Source organism: Eumetopias jubatus, unplaced genomic scaffold (genome assembly GCF_037043125.1).
Source record: "Eumetopias jubatus isolate StellerSeaLion01/CBP00866 unplaced genomic scaffold, mEumJub1_p1.0 scaffold_1, whole genome shotgun sequence".
NCBI classification, from domain to species: Eukaryota; Metazoa; Chordata; class Mammalia; order Carnivora; family Otariidae; genus Eumetopias; species Eumetopias jubatus.
In genome coordinates this window covers 106,358,782-106,380,744 of record NW_028274807.1, presented here as the reverse complement: position 1 = coordinate 106,380,744, position 21,963 = coordinate 106,358,782, and the positions used below count along the sequence as shown (strand labels likewise).

At 41.2% G+C, this 21,963-nt stretch overlaps 1 protein-coding gene across 3 annotated transcripts in view; it reads left to right on the top strand.

Annotated features, from left to right (window-relative positions):
* Positions 1-21,963, top strand: part of KCNAB1 (potassium voltage-gated channel subfamily A regulatory beta subunit 1) — a 393,964-nt gene that overhangs the window by 966 nt on the left and 371,035 nt on the right. The window contains exon 1 of one of the 3 annotated variants that reach the window (XM_028103059.2): positions 20,521-20,762. The exons of the other annotated variants lie outside the window; for them this stretch is intronic. Coding sequence (XP_027958860.1) covers positions 20,521-20,762 — 242 coding nt within the window. Of the gene's footprint in view, positions 1-20,520; positions 20,763-21,963 lie in introns of those variants that run through there. 3 annotated transcript variants of the gene reach the window in all.

Below are 21,963 nucleotides of genomic sequence, written 5' to 3'. Positions count from 1 at the left end.
TTATAAGGCAAAAGGTACTGAGCAACAGCATTCCGAGTCCCGAACTTTAAGAGTGCTTATTCCCTATAATCGTTACAAAAAAAAAAAAAAATTCTTAGGAATGAAAGACAATTTTGCAAGGACAATTATTGTGAAAATAAAGCCTAAAATAACTATTTTCATTAAATGGTAATAAAAATTAACTAGAAATAAAAAACTGTTGTGACAAAATGGTCCAAGTATAGAATACTTCTTTTGTAGAGACTGCATGGTAGCATAGAGATCACTGAATACATTCTATTTATCAAAGCATCCCAGTGTGCTCTGAGCTGTCCCCATTTTTATATCTCTAATTCCAAAAGCATACCATACAAAAATTAATTTAGCAATTGAATCAATTTATTTAGCCATTGATGCCTGTAGACTAACAGGTTGTTGGACTACAAACTTCAAAATGCCTGAACTTCCCTTTTTCCATTCCCTTTTCAAGGCAGGAATAAAATAGATATTTCCAAATCTAAGCCACTATTTTAAAAATCAACATTTAAAAAGTAGAACAAGATAAGGTTTCTAGAAATGTTCTGTGAAATACATTTACTATTTATGGCCAGAGTGATTTATCTGAAACTCTTGTAAGCTGTTGTGCCTACATTTGGGGTACATGGAGGAAGGACCCAAGGAGAATAGTCTCAAGTCAAAGAAAGCTTGAATGATCTGTCAGTGTTGGGGACATACTTCATATCTATCAATCTTAAAGCTATCATTAACGAGCTTCTGGAAAGAGTTAAGTGGCAAAGGAAAACCCTGATAATAATTTCCTTCTGTAACACATTCTTTTACTTTCTCTTGACCGCAAGCTTTTTCTTAAAGGAGTTGTACACAGGAATTGTATGATCCTGTTTTATGTTCTGTTTTGTGATCATAAAATTCCTACTCTATTATCTGATGGTGGAGTGACATTTATCAGGTCAGGGGGAATATTAATTAAGGTAACCATGTTTAGCCAGCAACTTCTGGGAAAAACAAATATCTCCTCTTTTTTGCTTTACTCAAACAATAACAATTTGTCCTGTAGTCAGAAGAGATGACCCAGAATTAATGGTTTCCATGGTAATCTGTGGGGCAGTGTTATTGATCATTGATTTGCAGTAACTTTGGGTGCCCTTTGCTTAGGGAGATGTTAAAGAACAGTGAAAATCATGTCTATCCTACATCATCAGAAACTAAAAATGTCCCCTCCCCCTTTCTTTTTGCAACATGATTGTTTCTAGGAGGAAACTAGTGTGTGCAGTTGGAACTGAGTCTATTTAGAAATTAGATTGACTTCGGAGCTTTATATGTGCATATTTCAGAAAAAGACAATTTTTCTAATCGTCAACTCCTTTCCTTTTTATACCGCAATGTTGGAACTACTTACCTCAGTTGAGTCCTTGAGATCACTGGGATGATGACAATTACCAATGATATAATCCTCTCAAAGTGTAATGTAGGTAGTAGAATGTGCACTCTGCCAAGCCACCTTTTTCTTTTCTTTCATTTATAAATGAAAAGCATAGCCCAAGAGTGGTAATTCTGTTAGAGACCTGTATGTAGAATACAAATATGATTCAAATAAAAACAGACGTGCTCATCTGTGAAACCTTACTTATAGGACAGAATGTGAAATACGTTGACGAATCCTTGAAGATATTACACATTTACTATGGGCAAGCATTTTATGGGTTGTTAGTTAATGGCCATCAGTAGGGAAGTGCTAGAGGGCTGTAACTCCCATTTCCTTTCTGAGAGGATGGAGTGAAAATATTTTACAGCATGTTAATTCTAGTTCATGAGGGACTTGAGGATTGTCTTATCCTCAGATTCAGTGATAACCTATATTTTTAAAAAGGGTATTATTAAATGATTAGAAGAAAGCATTAGAGATTGAGAGGGGTCCAGCAGTCCTGGTATATTTAAGAAATGAAATTGCAGGAAGCAGGGCAGAGAATGCACATTTGTCTTGTGGGAAATGGTTCTGACCCCCCTTTCTGGGGCTGTGTCTACATAAGACTACGTATGAAACAATCTAATATCATTTGCTTCGTACTAATTGGCCATTTTACAGAGTTGACTGATCACATTGTGATGGCCGGTGTATTTTATATGATGGCTCATTCCTCTGCATAGTGAGAAAGAGTGGTGCAGGCACTAGTGTCCTGAGGTTGGAGGCAAAAAGTTGGCTTTAAGTTCCTGTGCAACTGTGGATATGATTATTTATTTATTTATTTATTTATTTATTTATTTATTTATTTATTTATTTATTATTTGAGAGAGAGAGAGTGAGAGAGAGCACAAATGGTGGGCAGAGGCAGAGGGAGAGGGAGAAGCAGGCTCCACACTGAGCAGGGAGCCCAATGCAGGGCTCGATCCCAGGACCCTGGGATCATGACCTGAGCTGAAGGCAGACGCTTAACTGACTGAGCCGCCCAGGTGTCCCTCTTTGTTGTCTTTAAATAACAGGGTTTTTTTCCAGATTACAAAAGTAGTGTCTAAATTTGGTAAAAAATTTTGAAAACAAAAACATCTAAAGAAGAAAGGCAACTATTGCTAATAATTGGTGTGCGTTTCCCCAGCCTTTTGAGTTGGAATCATAACTATATATTCTGTTTCCTACCTTTTTTTCATTTAATATTATGCCAGTTCATTTTATTATCTTAAAGACAACTTAAAAATTTCTAAGGACTGCGTCTTATTATATTATTGTTTTGCTATTCTTAATTTGCTTACTATTTATCATTATTGTAAATAATACTATAATAAATATCTTTATACAGATTTAAAAAATCATATCTCTGGTTATTTTCTTAGGCTTTATTCCTAAAAGTGTAATTAGTGGGTGGATATTATATATATAATATTACAAATACATATATACACACATACATACGTATTTATTCTTAATGTATGTCGAGCAATTGCTTTCTGGAAATATTTTCTCAGGGTGCTCTCCCACTGGCAATATTCAAGGATACCTATCTCATTGCTTTCTCTATATACATAGTGTTTATATGGAACCCATAGCATTGAGATTTTTTAAATTTTTTAAAATTCCAGTATAGTGTTATATTAGTTTCAGGTGTACAGTACAGTGATTCAACACTTCTATACTTTACTCAGTGCTCATCGTGACAAGTGCACTCTTTAATCCTCATCATATAGCGCTGAATTTTATAGTTAAACAAATTGTTGGGTAAGTTATTTAACTTTTTTGAGTCTCAATTTCTTTGACAGCAAAAGAGGACTAATAACATTATAAAGGATTGTCGGTAAAAATTAAATGAGATAATGTAAGAGCAATGTATTTTGGTTTTGAATTCTCTAAAATAAGGGTTGAAATGTGACCCCATACTGTGCATGGTGTCTTGAAAGTTTATGAAGGTAATTAAGGATGGGGTGACTCTTAAAATATCTGGCAAACGTGCACTTCACCTAGCACCTGACAGCTGAGGATCCCGTTGTGCTCAATTAATACTTATGAGATACCACTGTGTGCTCTTAATAGAGACTTTTTGGGGATTCATACAGTCACAACCTCCTGGGGAAATGTGACTTGGGGGTAGAATACAAAGAGCTCTTAAATACTTTTTAATACAGTATTAACATTCCAAACCATAGCTGACTGAACCTATTAAATTGAAATGACTGGGAACATTTCGTGGGGCAAGTCAACACACGAATGAACAGTTAGCTAAAGCACTTCAATAGTGACTTCTACCAGCTGAATAACTGTTTCTTCTTAAGCAGAGAGTTACACTGAGCCACATTTCTAATATTTTCTCTTTTTGCTATCAAAACTTGACTTCCTAGACATCATTTACTTCTGCCTACTTCCAGAGGATCAGATGTGGTTCTCTGCGAGGACAGGTAGTTCTCCAAGGTGAGTTTTGGTGGATGCTCTTCCTGCCAACAGGGCAGCAGGTGATGCAAGAGCTTAGCAACCTCTGGCTTGAGTTTATGCAGGAAGATCTGCAGTTGAGAATCAAGCCTGAGATCAGGGAAGTTACCACAGGAAGTTAGGTACAGCCTCGGGGACATAAGACTTGTACTTAAATAAGAAGTGCTATAAAAAAGAAGGTCATAAAGCTCAGAGGAGGGAGTGAGTGCCTCCAGCTGGAGTGCTTGGATCTGGACCTGGAAGATGAGCAGGACGTAAGCAAGATGAGGTCGGGGCTGGGGAAGACAATCCATGTGGAGGGAAAAGTGTGAGCTAGAGTGTGAAATGGAAATGGAGAGCTGCTTCTATTCATGAGACACCCACAAGTGCCCCAGAAAGGTTCTTGCAGGCTGGAGCTGGGAGTGTGGCCAGGAGAATGGAGGGATAGGAGACCATGTGCGGAAACTTGAGAGTCAGACGGAGACTAGGCATGGAGGAGAGGTAGTGCGTGCAGGCCACTCTCAAGAAGAGGCAATGGAGACGAGAGGATGATAGTTGAAGTCTGAAGCAGGGTCCAGGGAGGAGTTTGCTGCAGAAGGCTGATCTGTAGATTTTTTTTTGGCAGAAGGGAAGATTCTAGTGGGGAGAGAAAGTGTGTAAAACAAGTAATGAATCCAAGTCCCCAAGGAGGAAGAAGACAGAGTCAAGGGCACTAAATGCAGGTGTTAGCTTTGGCAAAGGGAAGTGTTGATGGAGCCCGATGATGAAGAACATGCCTCTGGAGTCCCATGGTTTGCAGGCTGCATTCCAGCAGTGTCACCTACCGACCAGAGGCTCTGGGCAGGGCCCGTCATCTGACAGAGGCAGTTGGCTTGGGGGTTAAGGCCATAGTCCAGGAACCAGGCTGCTGGGTTCAAGCATTGGCTCTGCCACTGACAAGCTGTGTGACTTAGTTTCTCTGGCTGTTAAAGGTGGGTAATGAGAACACCAATGCTATAGAGGAGATAAAATGACTTAAATAAGGAAAGCACATGCGGTCTGGCCCATAGCAAGTACACTGTTATATGAAAGTCCTTACCAGAGTTGCTGTCACATGCTCCATGCCCTTGTTTTTATCATGAAACGATTACTGGACCTATTATTAGAGATGCCTCCCCTTTCTGGAGTGTACTAACTCTACTCTGATTCTGTAAATGGGTACAAGAATACCTAGCTGAGAAGACTGTTGTGAGGATTCCATGAAATTATGTAAAGCATCTGGTAAAGACTGGACATGCAATCATTTTTGGTCCCCCTGTTCCTCCCGCCCCCCGCCACTGATTGAGAACACAGTGGACAGTAACAGTAAAATGGTATCAGGAACAGAATATAGTGAGATGGAAATGAGCTACAATGGAATAACTAAGTTTTTAAAAAAGATTTATTTATGTATTAGAGAGAGAGAGAGCGCAGGGGAAGGGGCAGAGGGAGAGAAAGAGAATCTCAAGCAGACTCCCCGCTGAGTGTGGAGCCCAATGTGGGGCTTGATCTCACAACCCTGAGATCATGACCTGAGCTGAAACTAAGAGTCAGACACTTAACGGACTGTGCTACCCAGGTGCCCCAGGAATAACGAAATTTTTAAACCAGTATTTTGTTTTCTTAGAAAATACTATTGATTAGATTCTTTTGTTATTAAAGAAAAAGCTCTTTTCTAAAGGATGATACATATTTCTTTGAGCAAGCATGTTTTCTTTAAGGTTATAAATCTTAGAATGTTTATATGAGAAGTCACCTAGAAGTATCTTTCCAGAGATGTTAGAACATGAAGATGTTTTTGTATATTTTAACTATGATTTTAGACAAGGAGCTAGAAAGATTGCTTCCTCGCTCTTTGTTCTGTTGTTTTGTATGTTGGTGCAAATCTTAGACTCTAGAATGACTGGATGAGTGAGAGGGTGAACCTCAATAGGGCAGGCGTTAGATTAATTAGAGGAAGTGCCTGGCATCCCAGCAGCAGCCCTAGGGGAAGGGTGGGATTGCCATGGTTTCTAAAGGTGATGTTGATGTCCTTTTGACTTAAGGGCCAGGAGGCTGTCAGTGCCCTGTGCAGCTGTACCCTCATGGGGGTGAGTTGGAAATAGACATCCTCCACAGTAGTAGCCAAATACCTAGGGGCTTGCTTCAGTCTGCATCCCTGTGACTACTTTTTAGGTTACCTTAGGAACATGTAGGCAGTTTCTCAGTTTGATATTCCTGTTAACTGGGTCATGTTCGCATGTGTCCAGTCCATTCTGAAGGACTGTGGACACACCGAAGGCAGAGTCTATGTCTTGGTCTTCTAATTTGCCCACATGGTTCTTCCCGAACTGGATGTCAGTGGGTTAGAGAGAGCACAGCAGCTCTGGTTCCCCCACCATTCCTGGGGGTGGGCTCACGTAATGGCTGGGGCGTTTGGTTGAGAGGTTTGCACTTATGATTCGAATCCCATTTTGCCTTGTGATCATAGTAAGGTTTTAAAATTCTCCAAAACTCAAAGTCTTCTCTGTAATATGAGAAGACTAGACAGGTTGATCTCTCGGGCTCTTTTCAGCTCTGAGCCTACATGGTTTAATGATATCATAATCCAGAGTACAGGGATAGAGTTTGATTTCCCGCTCACTGACCTACACAGGGATTGTGCTTGTGTTATCTCAGCAAGGAAAAAGAAACATGTTGATGCTTTGTTCTGAAGTTGTGGGAGCAGGAGAACATTCTCCAGTATTTTTTTTTTTTTTAAGATTTTATTTATTTGACAGAGAGAGACACAGCGAGAGAGGGAACACAGCAGGGGGAGTGGGAGAGGGAGAAGCAGGCTTCCTGCGGAGCAGGGAGCCCGATGCTTGGCTCGATCCCAGGACCCTGGGATTGTGACCTGTGCTGAAGGCAGACGCTTAACAACTGAGCCACCCAGGCGCCCCCATTCTCCAGTTTTTAAAGTGAATTGTTTTAGTAATTGGTTGAGCACTGCTAGGTATGTTTGATTTTTTTTTTTTTAAGTTTTCTTTCTTTTAGGGCACCTGGGTGACTCAGTCAGTTAAGCGTCTGCCTTTGGCTCAGGTCATGATCCCAGGGTCCTGGGATGGAGCCCCGCATCAGGCTCCCTGCTCAGCAGGGAGTCTGCTTCTCCTTCTCCTTCTGCTGTTCCCCCTGCTCTGTTCGCTCTCTTCGTCAAATAAATAAAATCTTCAAAAAGTTTTCTTTTTTTAAAAGAAGATTTTAAAGTAATCTTTGCACCTGACGTGCGGCTCGAACTCACAACCCCGAGATCAAGAGCCACATGCTCTACTGACTGAGCTCGCCAGGCACCCCTAAAATTTTCTTCAATAGAAGGAGACAGAGTCACACAAACACCTTCAATTTGTAATGTCCCTGTTAGTGAAATGTCTTCACATACATTATCTTCTGTGCTAATGGTTTTATATTTATTTTCATGAGTATTGGGAAGAAATGTATAATTTAGACCTCTAACCTATGAACTCATGGCCATTATGGCAGAGGACAAGGCTAGGTTTTAAAATAAATGAGTCAGTTGAAAGGAAAATATTCACTGAATCTGAGTTAGAGGTAGAACCCAGATCTGACAAGCATTCTGAAGGTGGGACGCACAGGACTATTTATTTAATCTCCTTCACATGCATCAAGCATCTCTAACACATCACTTCTTCTGCCCAGGGCTTTTTATAGTCATCCCATTGAATTCATATAACAGCCCCATGGACTTGTTATAACACACATCCCTCAGTGAGGAAGAGTATTCCCTTGCTGTCTGTTGTTGGTTATTGTTTCTTCCTTTCTCATTAAGGGGGTGAAATATTCCCTGGATTGTCTCTTTAATGGATATGCTCACATACATTCCAGGCTAGCTGTTCGAGCCATTGCTAGTCTACTCCCTGTCTAAGGTCAGCCTTCCTACTTCTTTCTCTATGTACTGAAGATTCTGCTTCTCATGGGTTGGGGCAACGTCATGCGGTGATTTTAAAATTTAGCCTTAGTCCTACAGCTTAATTTCATTTTTTACAGCTTAATATCATTTTATACAGCTTAATTTCATTTTATACACTTAATTTTTATAATATACAGCTTAATTTACTATTTTTTTTTTTTTTACATTTGCCCCACAGCTTATTGTGCACTTCGGTATTAGCCAATGAGAGACACTGTGTACCTTGCCTTCTCTGTGAGCCTCAGGGCCTACCTAAACTGGGGCAGGCAAATATAAGCTCTGATGTCAGGCATGAGTCCTGGTTCCACTACACATTATCTACGTGACCTTGACCTCAGTCTCCTCCCTTGTAAATGGGAATGACAATACCGCACATTCACAGAGTTGGGAGGATTAAGTGGGAGAATATCTATAAAAGTTTCAGCACAGGGGTGAGGGCAGAGAGGACCCTGGAGCAAATTCTATTATTCCCACCCTCCCCTTTGGAGGCCATTAGCCTTCATCTGTTATTTTTTGCCCCCACACTCCTCTTTTTGCTAGATTCCTTCGGAGAGCTCCCTAGCCTGGGAAAATACGCCAACTCTAAGACAATGATCTTGACATGCTGCTTCCCTCCTTGCTTCGCTTAGAACTCTGCTCTTCTAAGATTTTCATTTACGCCCTCGCTTAAAATCCTTTCTGATTAACCAAGGATTAATATCTATCTGACATGTCCTCTCTCCCTCCACAGTGGATTGGCCTCTTGTCTCTAGGATAGAAAGGCCTAGGTTTAAATTCTGCCTGTGTTGTGGGCCAGTTGTGTGAATTTCAGCAGATCATGTCTCCTCTCTGAGCTCTAATTTCTCTATCTGTATGGTGAAAATAAAAGCATTTGCGTTATCAGCTAGGATGTTAAAGATGGGATGAAAGTATATATGTGAAAATGTTATGTTATAAACCGCTACCTATATGTTTGCTATTGTATTATTTTATTATCTTCTTTCTGACACATTGGCTCTAATTCAGTCTAGAACATGGCTTGAGGAAATGATTTCCTCTCACCTGCTTTTCTAGCAAACATAGGGGGTAAATACAGCCATACATCTTTCCCAGACCCTGGATAGGGTTTCTTGAGTACATTGACAAAGAACAGGACACCTGCCTTGTTTGATTTGATTTTAGAAAAAATCAGCAAGTGCTTACTGAGTCCTTATGATCTACTGGGCACTTTCCTTAGACTATTCAATTTAATCCCTCCCAATAACCTGTGAGGTGGCTATTTTTGCTAGCTCCACTTCATGGGAGAAAGCCCAGGCTGACAAAAGACCCTGCCCTAGGTCAGATGGAAGGAAGTGACAGAGCCAGTACTTGAACCTGGGTGGTCGGCCTGCAGATGTCACCTTTTAACCCCACAGAACACTCCCTTTCCCTGGTTTGGATTGATTATAGATCACGACCAAGATGTCGCTTGAGTAATTTTACCTTTCACTTTCCATCGCAGTATAAGGTACCCTGATGCAGGGTGTGGGAGTCACAGCTTCCCCTCCTTGTCTGAGGTCTTGAATTTGGCCCTGCATGTATCTAGCAAAAGGCAGGGGGAGGCTGGGGAGCAGCTTGGATGGGGAAAGAGTCACTCAGATGGAGAGCAAAGGGCTGCATCGTAGAGTGGACTGTGAAGTTCAATATTTATTCAGACTTCTCTCCCTGGAAGTTATTTCCATCAAAAGAGCTGGTTAAGAGCAGAGGCTCTGGAAGCCCCCACATGGCATCCTCTGTTTGATGAATGTAACTACATTTCAGATCTTTGGCCCTCTCCCTCTCACGCGAGCTCTGAGAGGATACAGACGGTCCACAGCCACTGCTGCCTTGGCCTCTCCAATTTTAGCTCGTGGTTGTCACTAAATGGCATGTGCTAATGGGCTGCCAGAGATTTTCGCTGTTGTGTGAGGTGCTTCTGCTTTGTGGGAGGAAGACCCGGCGTAGTTTTGAGAGGCACTTGCTCACATCTTGTCTGGAGATGACAATTGAAGCAATGCTGCCTTCCCCACAGCAACCCCTCAAGCTACACGAAATGTCATCAAGTGTCAAGTCTCCCCGTTTGGGAGAAAAATCTCCATTCCAAGGCAAGAGAAATGGGGAGTTTTGTGTGCATTGTTACACACATTGCAACCTAATTGCAAACAGAAACTTGCCAAATATTTCTTCAGTCACCAAGAAATTAAACTGGGCTCCCAACCAGATACCCGATTCTGGTTCCCAATCCAGGAAGAGTTCTTGAATGCTTATTACGGTTAGGTTATAAGTGAATACCCTTCACTAAATAAAGTCCATTGATTTTATTAAAGATCACTCTTGCTGCTAAATCCTGAAACTTCAGGGACTTGACCTAAGAAAGCTTATTTCTTACTCATGAGAGTCCAGTCAAGAGTAGGAATGTCCAATCAGTGTGACCCAGGCTGATGAAAGTTCTGTCACCTTCACTTTGGTGTTCTAAGATGGCCAGTGGCTGAGAATGGACACTGATCCAATAGAGAGGAGAGAGTATGGAGGCTCATGTGAAAGGCACTTCACAGGCCAGGCCTGTAAGTGGCACCTGTAAGCAGCAGTGGCATTGACTGGAACTCAGTCACATGACCATTCTGAACAGCAAGAGAGGCTGGGAAATGTAGTCCAAATGCATACCTAGTAAGGGAGACATAGACATGGTGAACAGCTGGCCAGACTCTGCCACAAAGCCATGGTCAGAGCAGAGGAGGTGCTAAAGCAGAGTCTGTTTGTTTCCTAGAACCGGGAGAGATGAAGGCGTTCCCTTACCCTCAATGTCATTCTCTTTGTTCCAAGCCTGACGCACCAATCCTATCGCACCAGCACCTGATGAGAGCCACATGGTGGGTCCATATCTTTTGGCTTCTCTTCTTGGAACTTACTTTCCTGTTTTCCTGAGAAGGCTAATGTCCCTCAGAAACCTGTAGATGGCGATCTGATAACAGCTTGTCAGGGACTTGGATCACAGCCTTGCTTACGTCAATCCATGAGTGCTCCGCTCTCCTTTTGAACCTCTCCGAGCTTTTCTTATTGCCCTGAGAATCACTTATAGATGGGTGAGCCAGGAGCCTCCCTGCAGCTCATGTTTTATTCCTCCCCCACTCGGTTGGGAGATGAGGTTGCCGGAGTCAGCAGGTCATCCCTTCCCATGGTAACAGCCACAGGCTCTGGCGCCACAGACACGCACTGCTATCTCATGAAGTGGGACCAGGCCCATGGAAACAAAAGTCAGAGAGCACTTGTTGAGAGCCAAGAGAGCTCATTAATGTAGTCTGTTATTTCAGAACTGGTCAGGTGTGTGTTTTTAAGAAGAGCTTCCATGACAGTCTGTTCATTCAAACAATGTCATTATCACTCATGTTTTTCTAGAAGGCACCTATGGGATTCTTGATGACGGACAAGCCAGTCACTCTGTTCCCAGCAGCAGGATATGACATGGTTTTGAATGTAATATGATTAAAGAAAATGGCCTATCATTTATGGTGTACTGACATTCCTTCCCTAGCTCAACAAGAGCCTCAAACAAGATACATGTCCATTTTTGTGTGGAATGGTGAGGAATTGGAGGAAAAATTGGTTAAGAGAATTTGGGTTTGTATTCAAGACATTTTTCTTTACTATAAATATCTCCCATTTAAGTTACTTAAAAAAAAAATCAAAGCCCAAAGTGTATTTTGTAGCTTAATCTTCATATGGAATTTGATTATAGCAATGAGCATTAGTAGGAAACAAACTGTCCAAAAGGGCTGTTGAATTATTTAATCACCTCTGGTTCTAAGGAGGTGATAGGATAAACAATTCCGTAAGTGGGATGCATTTGAAAGATCAGCTCTTTCTGTCTCCAAGCTTAGTAATTTGAATGATGCGACTATCCAAACACCAGTTTCTTGTTGAACAAATTACTAAATGCTTAAATCTGTTTATAATACTTTAGAAATTCCAGATGGTCATTTATCCAAAAGAAATGGCAAAGAAGTATCAAGTTGAAATGTGTTTTTAAAGTATTTTCAGTTAAATGAAATTCCAACGAAGTCAATATTCAGAATTCAAGGATATTCTTTTATAACTATATATGTAATATTGAAAGAATTTCTGACAAACTAGAAAATGAAACAGAAATTCATTCAAGAGCTTTGATCGTCTATTATGTTCAATTCTGGGGATGCGGGGGGTACATAAGGTTGAGTCCTTATCCTGAATAATCTTGGGGTCCTTTCAGGGAAGATAAGAAAGAGCACAGGACAGTTTTATTGGTGTGATCTGAGAAGGGGGAATGAAGTGCTATGGAAATGAAGGAGTGATTAGTTCTGCCAGGAGGTGGGGAGACAAAGGAGAGAAATGTTAGGAAGAAATAAACATGAAATGTACCATTTCAAGTGGACTTTTACAAGGATGTGCTGAGCTCGTGAGACCCCAAGCCAGCAAGGAGGCAGGTGGAAAGTCATGTGTGGTCTGTGGCTCAAGAACAAAGTTGATCTTTTCTTAGGCTAGTCATCAGCTAAACCACCAAGTTGCTAGGGATGGAAAAAAGCTTGTGAGAATGGGCAAGACAATATTTCTAAATGGAGCAATTAGTCACAATTAGGTCTTGTTCATCTGACATTGTCAGAGAATGGAAATTTTCACTCAAGCGATTTTCCTGATACCTGAAACTTTCTAATTTAAGTGTCAATGCTTTATTTTAACTTTTTAAACCTGAAGAAACAACTTGACAACTCCAGTTTATCTTAATAAACGTCAGCTCTTGTGTTACGTTAAAATGTCCTCAGGGACTATTAAGGAATATAGAGCTATTTGCCTTGAAAATTAGAGGCTTCATTTTGCTATTTTATTTTTAAATTTTGTCTTCTGTATTTCCCCCTCCATTGCGTTTTGTGTATCCTCACCTTGCTGTAAATTTTTCTTATTGCTGTCAGTATGCCTGCCTCTAATAGTTTTTTTCATCTAATTTTCTACCTTTACTCTGCTGAGGAGTGGGAAATAAGAGGCTCTGTCTTGCTTGAATTATGACCAAGAAAGAGTAAATGGTTTATGAATTGAGGTACTCTCCCAGGAGGTTTGGGACATGGGCTTTGTGATGTCTTATTTGTTTATTCTTGGTTGTGTTTTATCTAGCAAGATTGCTAAAAAGGTGACCTCTAAAAGAGGCAGTTGTTACTTTATTTGAGCTAGTGTTTGAATCTGTTTGGGAAAATGCCAAATGCTGAAATTGTTTCATGTTGAAGTTTATCTTGGAATAATCCTTAGGGATTTTAGAAAAGCAAGCCACGTAGAACACAATTTTTCAAAATGTTGATAGGACACTGGTACTCTAGATTTTATAAATTTCCCAGCAGACAGACCATACTATCACAAATAAAGTAAGCAAAGTGAAGCTATTCATTTGTCTTCCACAGCAGAAACACACTGAGGGCTTTTCAGTGGATCATTTTTTCAACTATACTGCCTTGGAACTTTGGTCAATGATTGAGCATTTATAGTATTACATGGTGAAATGACATTTCACGAGGCAGTGTGGTCTACTTAGGAATTTAAAACATATAAGCTAATTTAGCTTACTTACCTCTGCAGAGGTGGTACTGTTTCCCTCATTTTTCTGAAGAGGAAACTAAAAACTCAGAGACACTCACATCACACAGTAGCATATTGTCGGGCAAAGATTTTTAAGCCCGTCCGTCGGACTTCCCAGCCCAGGCTTCTGGAAACTTGCACTTTATTCCAGTTCTTACAATAACTGATTCCAAATGTTCTCTAATTTATGTGGATGTTTCTTTCCTTATTTGTAAAACAAGAAAATCTACCCAGTTGATTTCTAAGACTTCTCAGAGCTCTGGTTAGAATCCTAGATTTTTTTAGATTTTTGTTAAGTGCCTCGGAGAGGTTGATGAAGAGGTAGATTGGTTCAGACGGAATCATGCCAGTAAGACTTCACAGCGGGTACATTGTATCACAAAACTGAACCTGTACCATTTTAGGCCTGGCTTTTACAGCTGAGATTTTATGGCTGTGTCCCAACCTCCCAGCCTTGTCTCTGACAAGTTCCAGACCCCAAAAGTGTGTGTGTTAGAAGATGGGTGAGCCCACGGCAGAGCACGTGGAGCGGTGACCGCGGAGGTGTAGGAGTCTTTGCAACATGAAAATCTGCTTTGAGTCGACGCTTAAGGAGTGATGGAGGGACTTCTTACCAGATGAAGAACAAAGCAACTTTATTAAATAATCCTTCACTTCTCTTTAGAAAAGAGGAAGTCGTATTTAAAGCCATCCCATCATTTTGCAGCCCTGCAACCCATAGTACTAAGTCCCCTGAAAACTCTCGCTCGCTGCATCTCTCTGTAGGTCAGCCACGTAGAGCTCTGCCCGCTGTGCAACACTAGGGGGCACTATCCGCGCAGACTACAATGTCCGCGGCTGTCCCTGGAGTTGCGTAATGCGGCAGATACAATAATAACCACCGTGTCTTGGGACGTTTCTTCTGTGCCAGGTGCACCAAACGCCATATTTCCTTTGATCCTCACAACAACCTTATGAGGTAATATGGTGAGGCGTATTTTCCAGAGGAATTAACTGGGACTCAGAAAGTGCCCATGGTCAATCCACTAGCGTGTGGCAGGGGTAGGATTCGAGCCTGTCTTTCTGATTTTATAATTCATGCACTTTCCACTATATACCACCCTCACTCCATGGAAATTCTTCTAAGCCAGGCCAATGCAGACCGGGATAACGGAGGAACATGTTCTTAGCACCCTGGAAACCTTGCTTTGGTGATGACTCAACAGCTCGTGACCACAATACTATCCTGATTTCAAACCTTTCATGGCTGACATTACTTAAAAAGAGAGTGCAAAGCCTGTATAATAGAAGCAAAGCCCCATCTCGCACCTTCCCTCCTCCTCACCTACCTCTTTTCCAAGGTACTCTGCGCCCCCAACAGCCATCTATCTACATATTTCTGGCCACAGAGCGCACTTTTGTACGTTGGGCTCCCATTGGCCATTTCCTTTGCATAGACTCAGACCAAAGGCCTCATTTTGGCATCTTTTCGGACCTTTTGCGGAAGGAACAAGTTAGTCACACCCAAAGTGATGAGGGGAGCTTCTGCTGCAAATACCAAAACTCTACTCAGAGATGCTTTCTTTGTGTGGGTGTGTGGTCAGTGTGGGATAAACACAGGATGCCAGCGAAATCCCAAGGGCCAGTCCTGCCCATAAGCCCTTCACAGGCCAAGGAAGAGACCTGTCGATCTGGTCACCTATAAGTATGCTTCATTTTTTCTAAAGCAAGGCTATAATGTGTATGCCTCTCTGTGTTATTAGAAATAGGGTTGTAGGGCGCCTGGGTGTCTCAGTTGGTTAAGCGACTGCCTTCGGCTCAGGTCATGATCCCGGAGTCCCGGGATCGAGTCCCACATCGGGCTCCCTGCTCAGCAGGGAGTCTGCTTCTCCCTCTGACCCTACCCCCTCTTGGGCTCTCTCTCTCTCTCTCTCTCAAATAAATAAATAAAATCTTAAAAAAAAAAGAAATAGGATTGTACACTGAGGAGGGGTTGTTTGATATTATAATGCAAAAGTACATGATATGCAAGCAGCAGGGCTAAGGAAAAGAGGTAAAGGAGGCTGGGACTGAGGGGAGGCAGTGCCTTCAGAGCTGAGGCTAGCTTGACGGGGCTTCCATTTGTCTCCAGCTATCATCCCACGCACTGTCACATGTGCTCTCCACTCCACCCCCATCCCACTGGAGCTGTTGTTTTCTATTCCTAGGAAAATTTTCGCCTAAAAGGAGATGAAGGGGAAACACAGTCTTGTTCTCCCACGCCTACCAGCTCTGGCCTCAGTTTTCAATTATAGGCCAAGACAATTTTTAGACAACTGTGATGTGCCCATAAATCCAAGATGGAGTGTTTAACAGGTCATCTCTCTAGCCAAGAAAAATTTAAAAGTAGGCTATAAATGTGATTGGTCTATTCCAAGAATAATAGCAACAAGCTCCCGGGCCTGGCATCTCAGAGAATTGGCTAATAATTCACTGAATCCAAGCCTCTCCAGTCAACACAGGAAGGGTCTTCACCTCTGAGAATGTTTAGCCCGAGTAGTTTTTAAAACTCACAGAGCACCAGACCTAGAAGAATCTTAGAGATAATTTAAGTCTGAGCCAGTAGAAAACTAAGGGGACAGAGAGGTCAAGCCCTGCCCAACGTCACACAGTTATATATGAATCCTGAGCAGATGTGGGTAAAGCCCGCTCACCACCTAGAGCTATGCGAGTTTCTGTTTGTGATTTCTGAATCTCAGCACCCCATCAGCAGAATGTGACCACCTCTCTCCTCAGATGGCGTTGTCACTTTTTCCCACACTGGGATGGCATAATACTTTAAGATTCTGAACAGTATATAACAGTCATTCCTGAGACATAGAAAGAGAGCAAAGCAGACATTACTGCCCCTCTCTGCTTCTCAGAGGCATTTCTTAGAGTCTTGTACATTTAATTGAAAACCCATCTTAATTTGCTTTGACAGCCAAAGGGGCCAATAGTTTGCTTATAAATATAGTTTCTACTTGGGGTGCCTAGCTAGCTCTGTCGGTAGAGCATGTTACTCTTGATCTTATGGTTATAAGTTCGAGCCCCATGTTGGGTGTAGAGATTACTTAAAAAAATAAAATCTTTATATATATATATAGTTTCTACTCCCCTCCTTCAAGCTGGGACCTTTTATGAGTGATCAGCTTTTAGAACTTAATAAAGAGACCAGTTTCAGACAAATCTTGGCTTGCTCATCCCTCACTCCTCTCCTGGGCCTGGCTCCATATTCAGAGGGCAGAAAAAGAGAGTGATGTGTTGAAGAGGGCTAATGTCTCATTTTCCATGACTGCTTTTCCAGTTCACCTCTGCTTTGGTGGCAACTTCCATGGCTCACAAAATCAGATGTAACTAGTGGCTCGTGTACGTGGTGGAACATTAGGTACAACTTTACTTGGGAGTGCCTGTTTCTCCTTGACTCTCTCTTGTTGCTTGATCCTTCTGACTTTTCTAGCCCTCTCTCTATAAGCTCTTCTTTCTCCCTTGAGACTCAGCTTTGGATGCTGGGTTGAAAATGGAAAGACTGTGCACCTGGGTGGCTCAGTCGGTTAAGCGTCTGCCTTTGGCTTAGGTCATGATCCCAGGGTCCTGGGATCGAGCCCCACATTGGGCTCCTTGCTCAGCAGGGAGCCTGGAGCCTGCTTCTCCCCTGCCTGTCGTTCCCCCTGCTTGTGCCTGCTCTCTCTCTCTCAAATAAATAAATAAAAATGTTTTTAAAAAGGTACTAATCCCTCAGTTGGTTTCCTGAGATTAAGAATTCTGCTGGAATGGTGGGGGTGGGAGGGATGGGGTGGCTGGGTGATAGACATTGGGGAGGGTATGTGCTATGGTGAGCACTGTGAATTGTGCAAGACTGTTGAATCACAGATCTGTACTTCTGAAACAAATAATGCAATATATTTTAAGAAAAAAAAAAGATAGCGGAGGGGAAGAATGAAGCAGGGGAAATCGGAGAGGGAGACGAACCATGAGAGATGATGGGCTCTGAAAAACAAACTGAGGGTTCTAGAGGGGAGGGGGTGGGGGGATGTGTTAGCCTGGTGATGGGTATTAAAGAGGGCACATTCTGCATGGAGCACTGGGTGTTATACGAAAACAATGAATCATGGAACACTACATCAAAAACTAATGATGTAATGTATGGTGACTAACAACATAATAAAAAACACTAATGATGTAATGTATGGTGATTAACATAACATAATAAAAAAAAAGGTACTAATCCCATTCATGAGGGATCTACTATCATGATCTAATTATCTCCCAAAGACCTCACCTCCAACTACCATCACAATGGAGATTAGATTTCAACATATGAATTTGGGGAGAGGACACAAACATTCAACTCATAACACTAAATATATTCATTTAGGTAAAAAGAAAAAGCAGGTTAATTCTAAATAATAAATAATGGTAAAAGTGGTACAAAAATATGGCAGAGATCATCGTTTGTGCAAATATTTGGAAACAATTTAGAAGTGTCGAGTGCTTTAGACATGAATTGCAAGAGGAATTTCAAGGAATGATCATATACAAGGAACTAGGAGGTCAGGGAAGAATTCCTAGAGGAGGTGAGCTTTTATAGGACATGGGAGGGGGGAGGTCATATGAGCAAAGCTATGGTGGTGGGTGAGGTGGCAGTAGGAAGGCTGTTGGACTGGATGAACCATTCATGTCTAAGAGTCTTAGTTGGAGGAGAATTGCAGCTGCAATCACAAAGTGGAGGGACCCTTATATGAGGAGATTCTGCCTTTGTTTTTTGACTTTTTATTTTGAGATAATTATTGATTCACATGCAGTTGTAAGGAATACAGATAAATCCCTTTACCCAGTGACTCCCAGTAATGATATCTTGCATAACTATAGTTCAGTATCACAATTAGAAAATTGATGATGATACAAGTCCCTGACCTTATTCAGATTTCACTGGTTTTGCACACACTCCTTTGTGTGTGAGTGTGTGTGTGTGTTAGTTCTATGCCATTTTATCACACATGTAGAGTGGTGTGGTCACCACCATAGTCAAGATACATAACAATTCCAGCACGAGAATCCCTCATCTACCCTTTTGTAGACAGAGCCACATCCCTCTCTTTCCTCTTCTCTAACCCCTGGCAACCACAAATTGGTGATCCATCTCTATAATTCTGTCAAGTCAAGACGTGATATAAATGTAGTCGTATATATCATGACTTTTTGTTTTTGCTCTTAAAGACTTTAGTGAAAAGTTGGCAAGATAAGACATATATTAAGCAATTAGAAAACAAGATAAAGAATGATGGCCTGACAGAAAGATTGGGAAGCTGGGAAGGAGTGTCCGTGATGTGTTGGGGAAAAGGGAGAGCAAGCGAGTCCTATTTGACATGTGTAATTTGGCTTTTTTCCACTCAGCATAATTCCCTTGAGATCCATTCCAGTTGTTGCTTGTATCAGTAGTTCATTCCTTTTTATTGCTGAATAGTGTTCCATAGTGTGGATATACCACAGTTTAACTATTCACCCATTGTAGCAAAAGTGGGTTGTTTCCAGGTTTTGGCAATTATGAATAAACCCTTTACGAACATCTGTGTATGATTTTTTGGTGTGAACATAGATTTCATTTCTCTGGGGGAAATATCCAAGAGTACAGTTGCTGTGTCATATGGTAGGTTTGGTATGTTTGGTTTTTGTAAGGAACTGCCATACTCTTTTCCAATGTACATTTCCACCAGTGATGTGTGAGCGATCCAGTGTCTCTGGATCCTTGCCAGCATGTGGTGTTACTGGCATTTTTATTTAGCTAATCTCATAGGTGTGTAGAAATATGTCATGGGTTTAATTTGCATCTTCCTAAAGGCTAATGATGTTGAACATATTTTCATGGGCTTTTTTGCCATTTGTATATTTTCTTCAGTGAAATGTCTGTTAACTATCTTTTGTCCACCAGCTAATTGGAGTATTTATGTTTTTATTGTTGAGTTTAGAGAGTTCTTTATATGTTCTAGATAGAAACCCCTTGTTGGATATGTCCAAATATTTCTTCCTAGTCTGCATGATATACCAACGTAATAAATGTTGTTTATGACTTCTTTAAATTAAAAAAAAAAAGTTTTTTTATCCTCCTTACAGGGTCCTTCATGGAGAAAAAGTTTTGAATGTTGATGATACCCAATTTACTAATTTTTCCTTTTATGGATTGTGTTTTTGGTGTCAGGTCTAAGAACTCTTCACTTATCCCTAGGTCCTGAAGATTTTCTCCTATGATTTGTCCTGGAAGTTTTATAGTTTTATATTTAAGGCTGTGATACATTTTGATTTTTTTTGGTATAAATATGAAATTTAAGTGAAGGGTTCATTTGGTTTTGTTTGTTTTTGCTTATAGATGTCCAATTCCTCCAGTACCATTTGTTGAAAAGCTTATCCTTCTTCTATTGAATTGTTCTTACACCTTTGTCAAAAGTCAACTGGGCATATTTGTGTAGGCCCTTTGCTTTTTACAACCATCTTATTGATATTTCCTATCACTTGATAGCAACATCTTGAAAAGAACAAGGTTAACAGACCTTCTACCCAAATGAATCCTGTCACTAGTATAATAAATTATTTGATTATGAAATACTTGATAATTTAGAAAGGTCTCATTACAACTCATGAATCATCTGCAAGGCCTTATGATCCTTATGAGAACAGAACATTTGGCTTGTATCCCACCAAAATATTTCCTTTTACCTAAATAGAAAGACATGGGAAAGAGTACCCATATTTTTTCCCCAGGGCCAATACATAGTTGCTTAAGTTTGACTTTGGGAACTTTACAGGGCCAAGAAAAGTGATTGGACTTTGTCAGGGTCTTTTTCTTTTTCTTTTTTTACAAAGACTTCAACAGAGACATGTAACCAGCAGCTCTGCCAGGGACTCAAGAGTCTGCTCACACACACAAAAATAAGAAGGGGCATCTAAGGAAAATGAGCTGATCCCTTTTAGGGACGCACCAAAGCCAGATAACCCAAGTTAATCAGAGCAAGATACAGCCAGTCTCAGAGCTAAGTACTGTGAAATTAGCTCTGCTTCCTTGGGTTTTTGAAACATGCATCTGTATAAACCTGCCTGTGCAGACATCCCCAGCCCCAAGCTGGGTCTACCCAAATCCAGTGAATCGGCTCTGAAATGTAGACGGCACCTAGCAGTGACCAAGCCTCCAGTTCAGGTAGCCTGCTGGCCGGCGAGGCCTAGTGGAGCAACGGAACGGAAGTTTCTGGAGAAGTTCTTACGTGTCCATGGAATCTCATTGCAGGAAACGACGAGAGCAGAGACAGGCATGGCTTACAGGTACTTGCAGCTCACAATGTCATTCGACCAGGGCACTGCACTGAAGTCCGGGGTTGTTGTTCTTAGAGAAAGAAGGGTGGAAATGACAAAGCCAACACTACCTAGAAAAAGGAACAGAGAAATGAATGTAGAGAGCCCTCTTCTTGGGCTGCCTCAGTTTTTTGAGCTTTATATTGTCTACGTTCTCTTTGCTCAAAAGGTTACATAGAAGGTAGTCCAGCTCACCTGTGGAAGCTCCTAGCCATGTGCTGCCAGCAGAAATATCTTTGGCTTGGCGTAGGCAGGTGACGTAGCAGGTCATAATGAAGAAAGGGGGCTCTATTCTTCTTAAGGGAGTTGATAAAGTAAGAGTAGGATTTTTTTGAAATGCTGCCTGGGCTTCAAGGCTCTTGTTTTCCTCTAAACCTGAATCCTGTAGTCTGTGCTAATGGTTAATAAAGCAGTTCACGAAACTGAGCAAGTTCTTTTTTTTTTTTTTTTTCTTTATCATTGCAGCCCAAGTTAAATTACCGGTTGTTCTCCAACCTTCCAATACCATCATTTATTCTGTGAAAGATTAACAAAAGGGAGAAGTCTTTCCCTGGTATGGGGTTGGATGTGTAATTTTTTATAAATTGCTCTGCAATGGGAAGTATCATTCTGGTCTGAGCAGTTATTGTTCAAACCTCTATATGCTATGCGCTTAGCTAAATCAGCCAGTGGCACCTGCGTAAGTGTTTCCTTGACAAATGCTTAGAGTTTTAAATATCAGGAGAGTGAGCAAAAGCCATTCAGAAGGACAAGCATGATGAAAATGGCAAAAAATCACTTGGTATTGGTAAAGAACAGTTTTCCCAGCTCCAGTCCAAACTTGTACTTCACAGAGTGAGATTGATTTTGTTTGCGAGGACATGATGTCCTCAGTGATTTCATTTTTTTTTTTTTATAATCCAAAGGTCTATGTTAGTGTAGTAGCTACTGCTCTAGTTTATCAGCTAAACTGATTAATAAAGCAATTTGCAAGGAAATGACTTCTTTCTGTGGAGAGCAATGTATTTCTCACAGACTCTATGTAGCTAAGGGTTCAGAAGGCAGAAGAGGAATGAGCTCTTCTAGGTTTATGGGGAATATACACTGGATGTTCCTCACCCACCCTTTCTGAATCTGTCTTCCACAAGAAGGAGCCGCCTTCTCCCTCTGCCTCTTCATATTCTCTCATTCT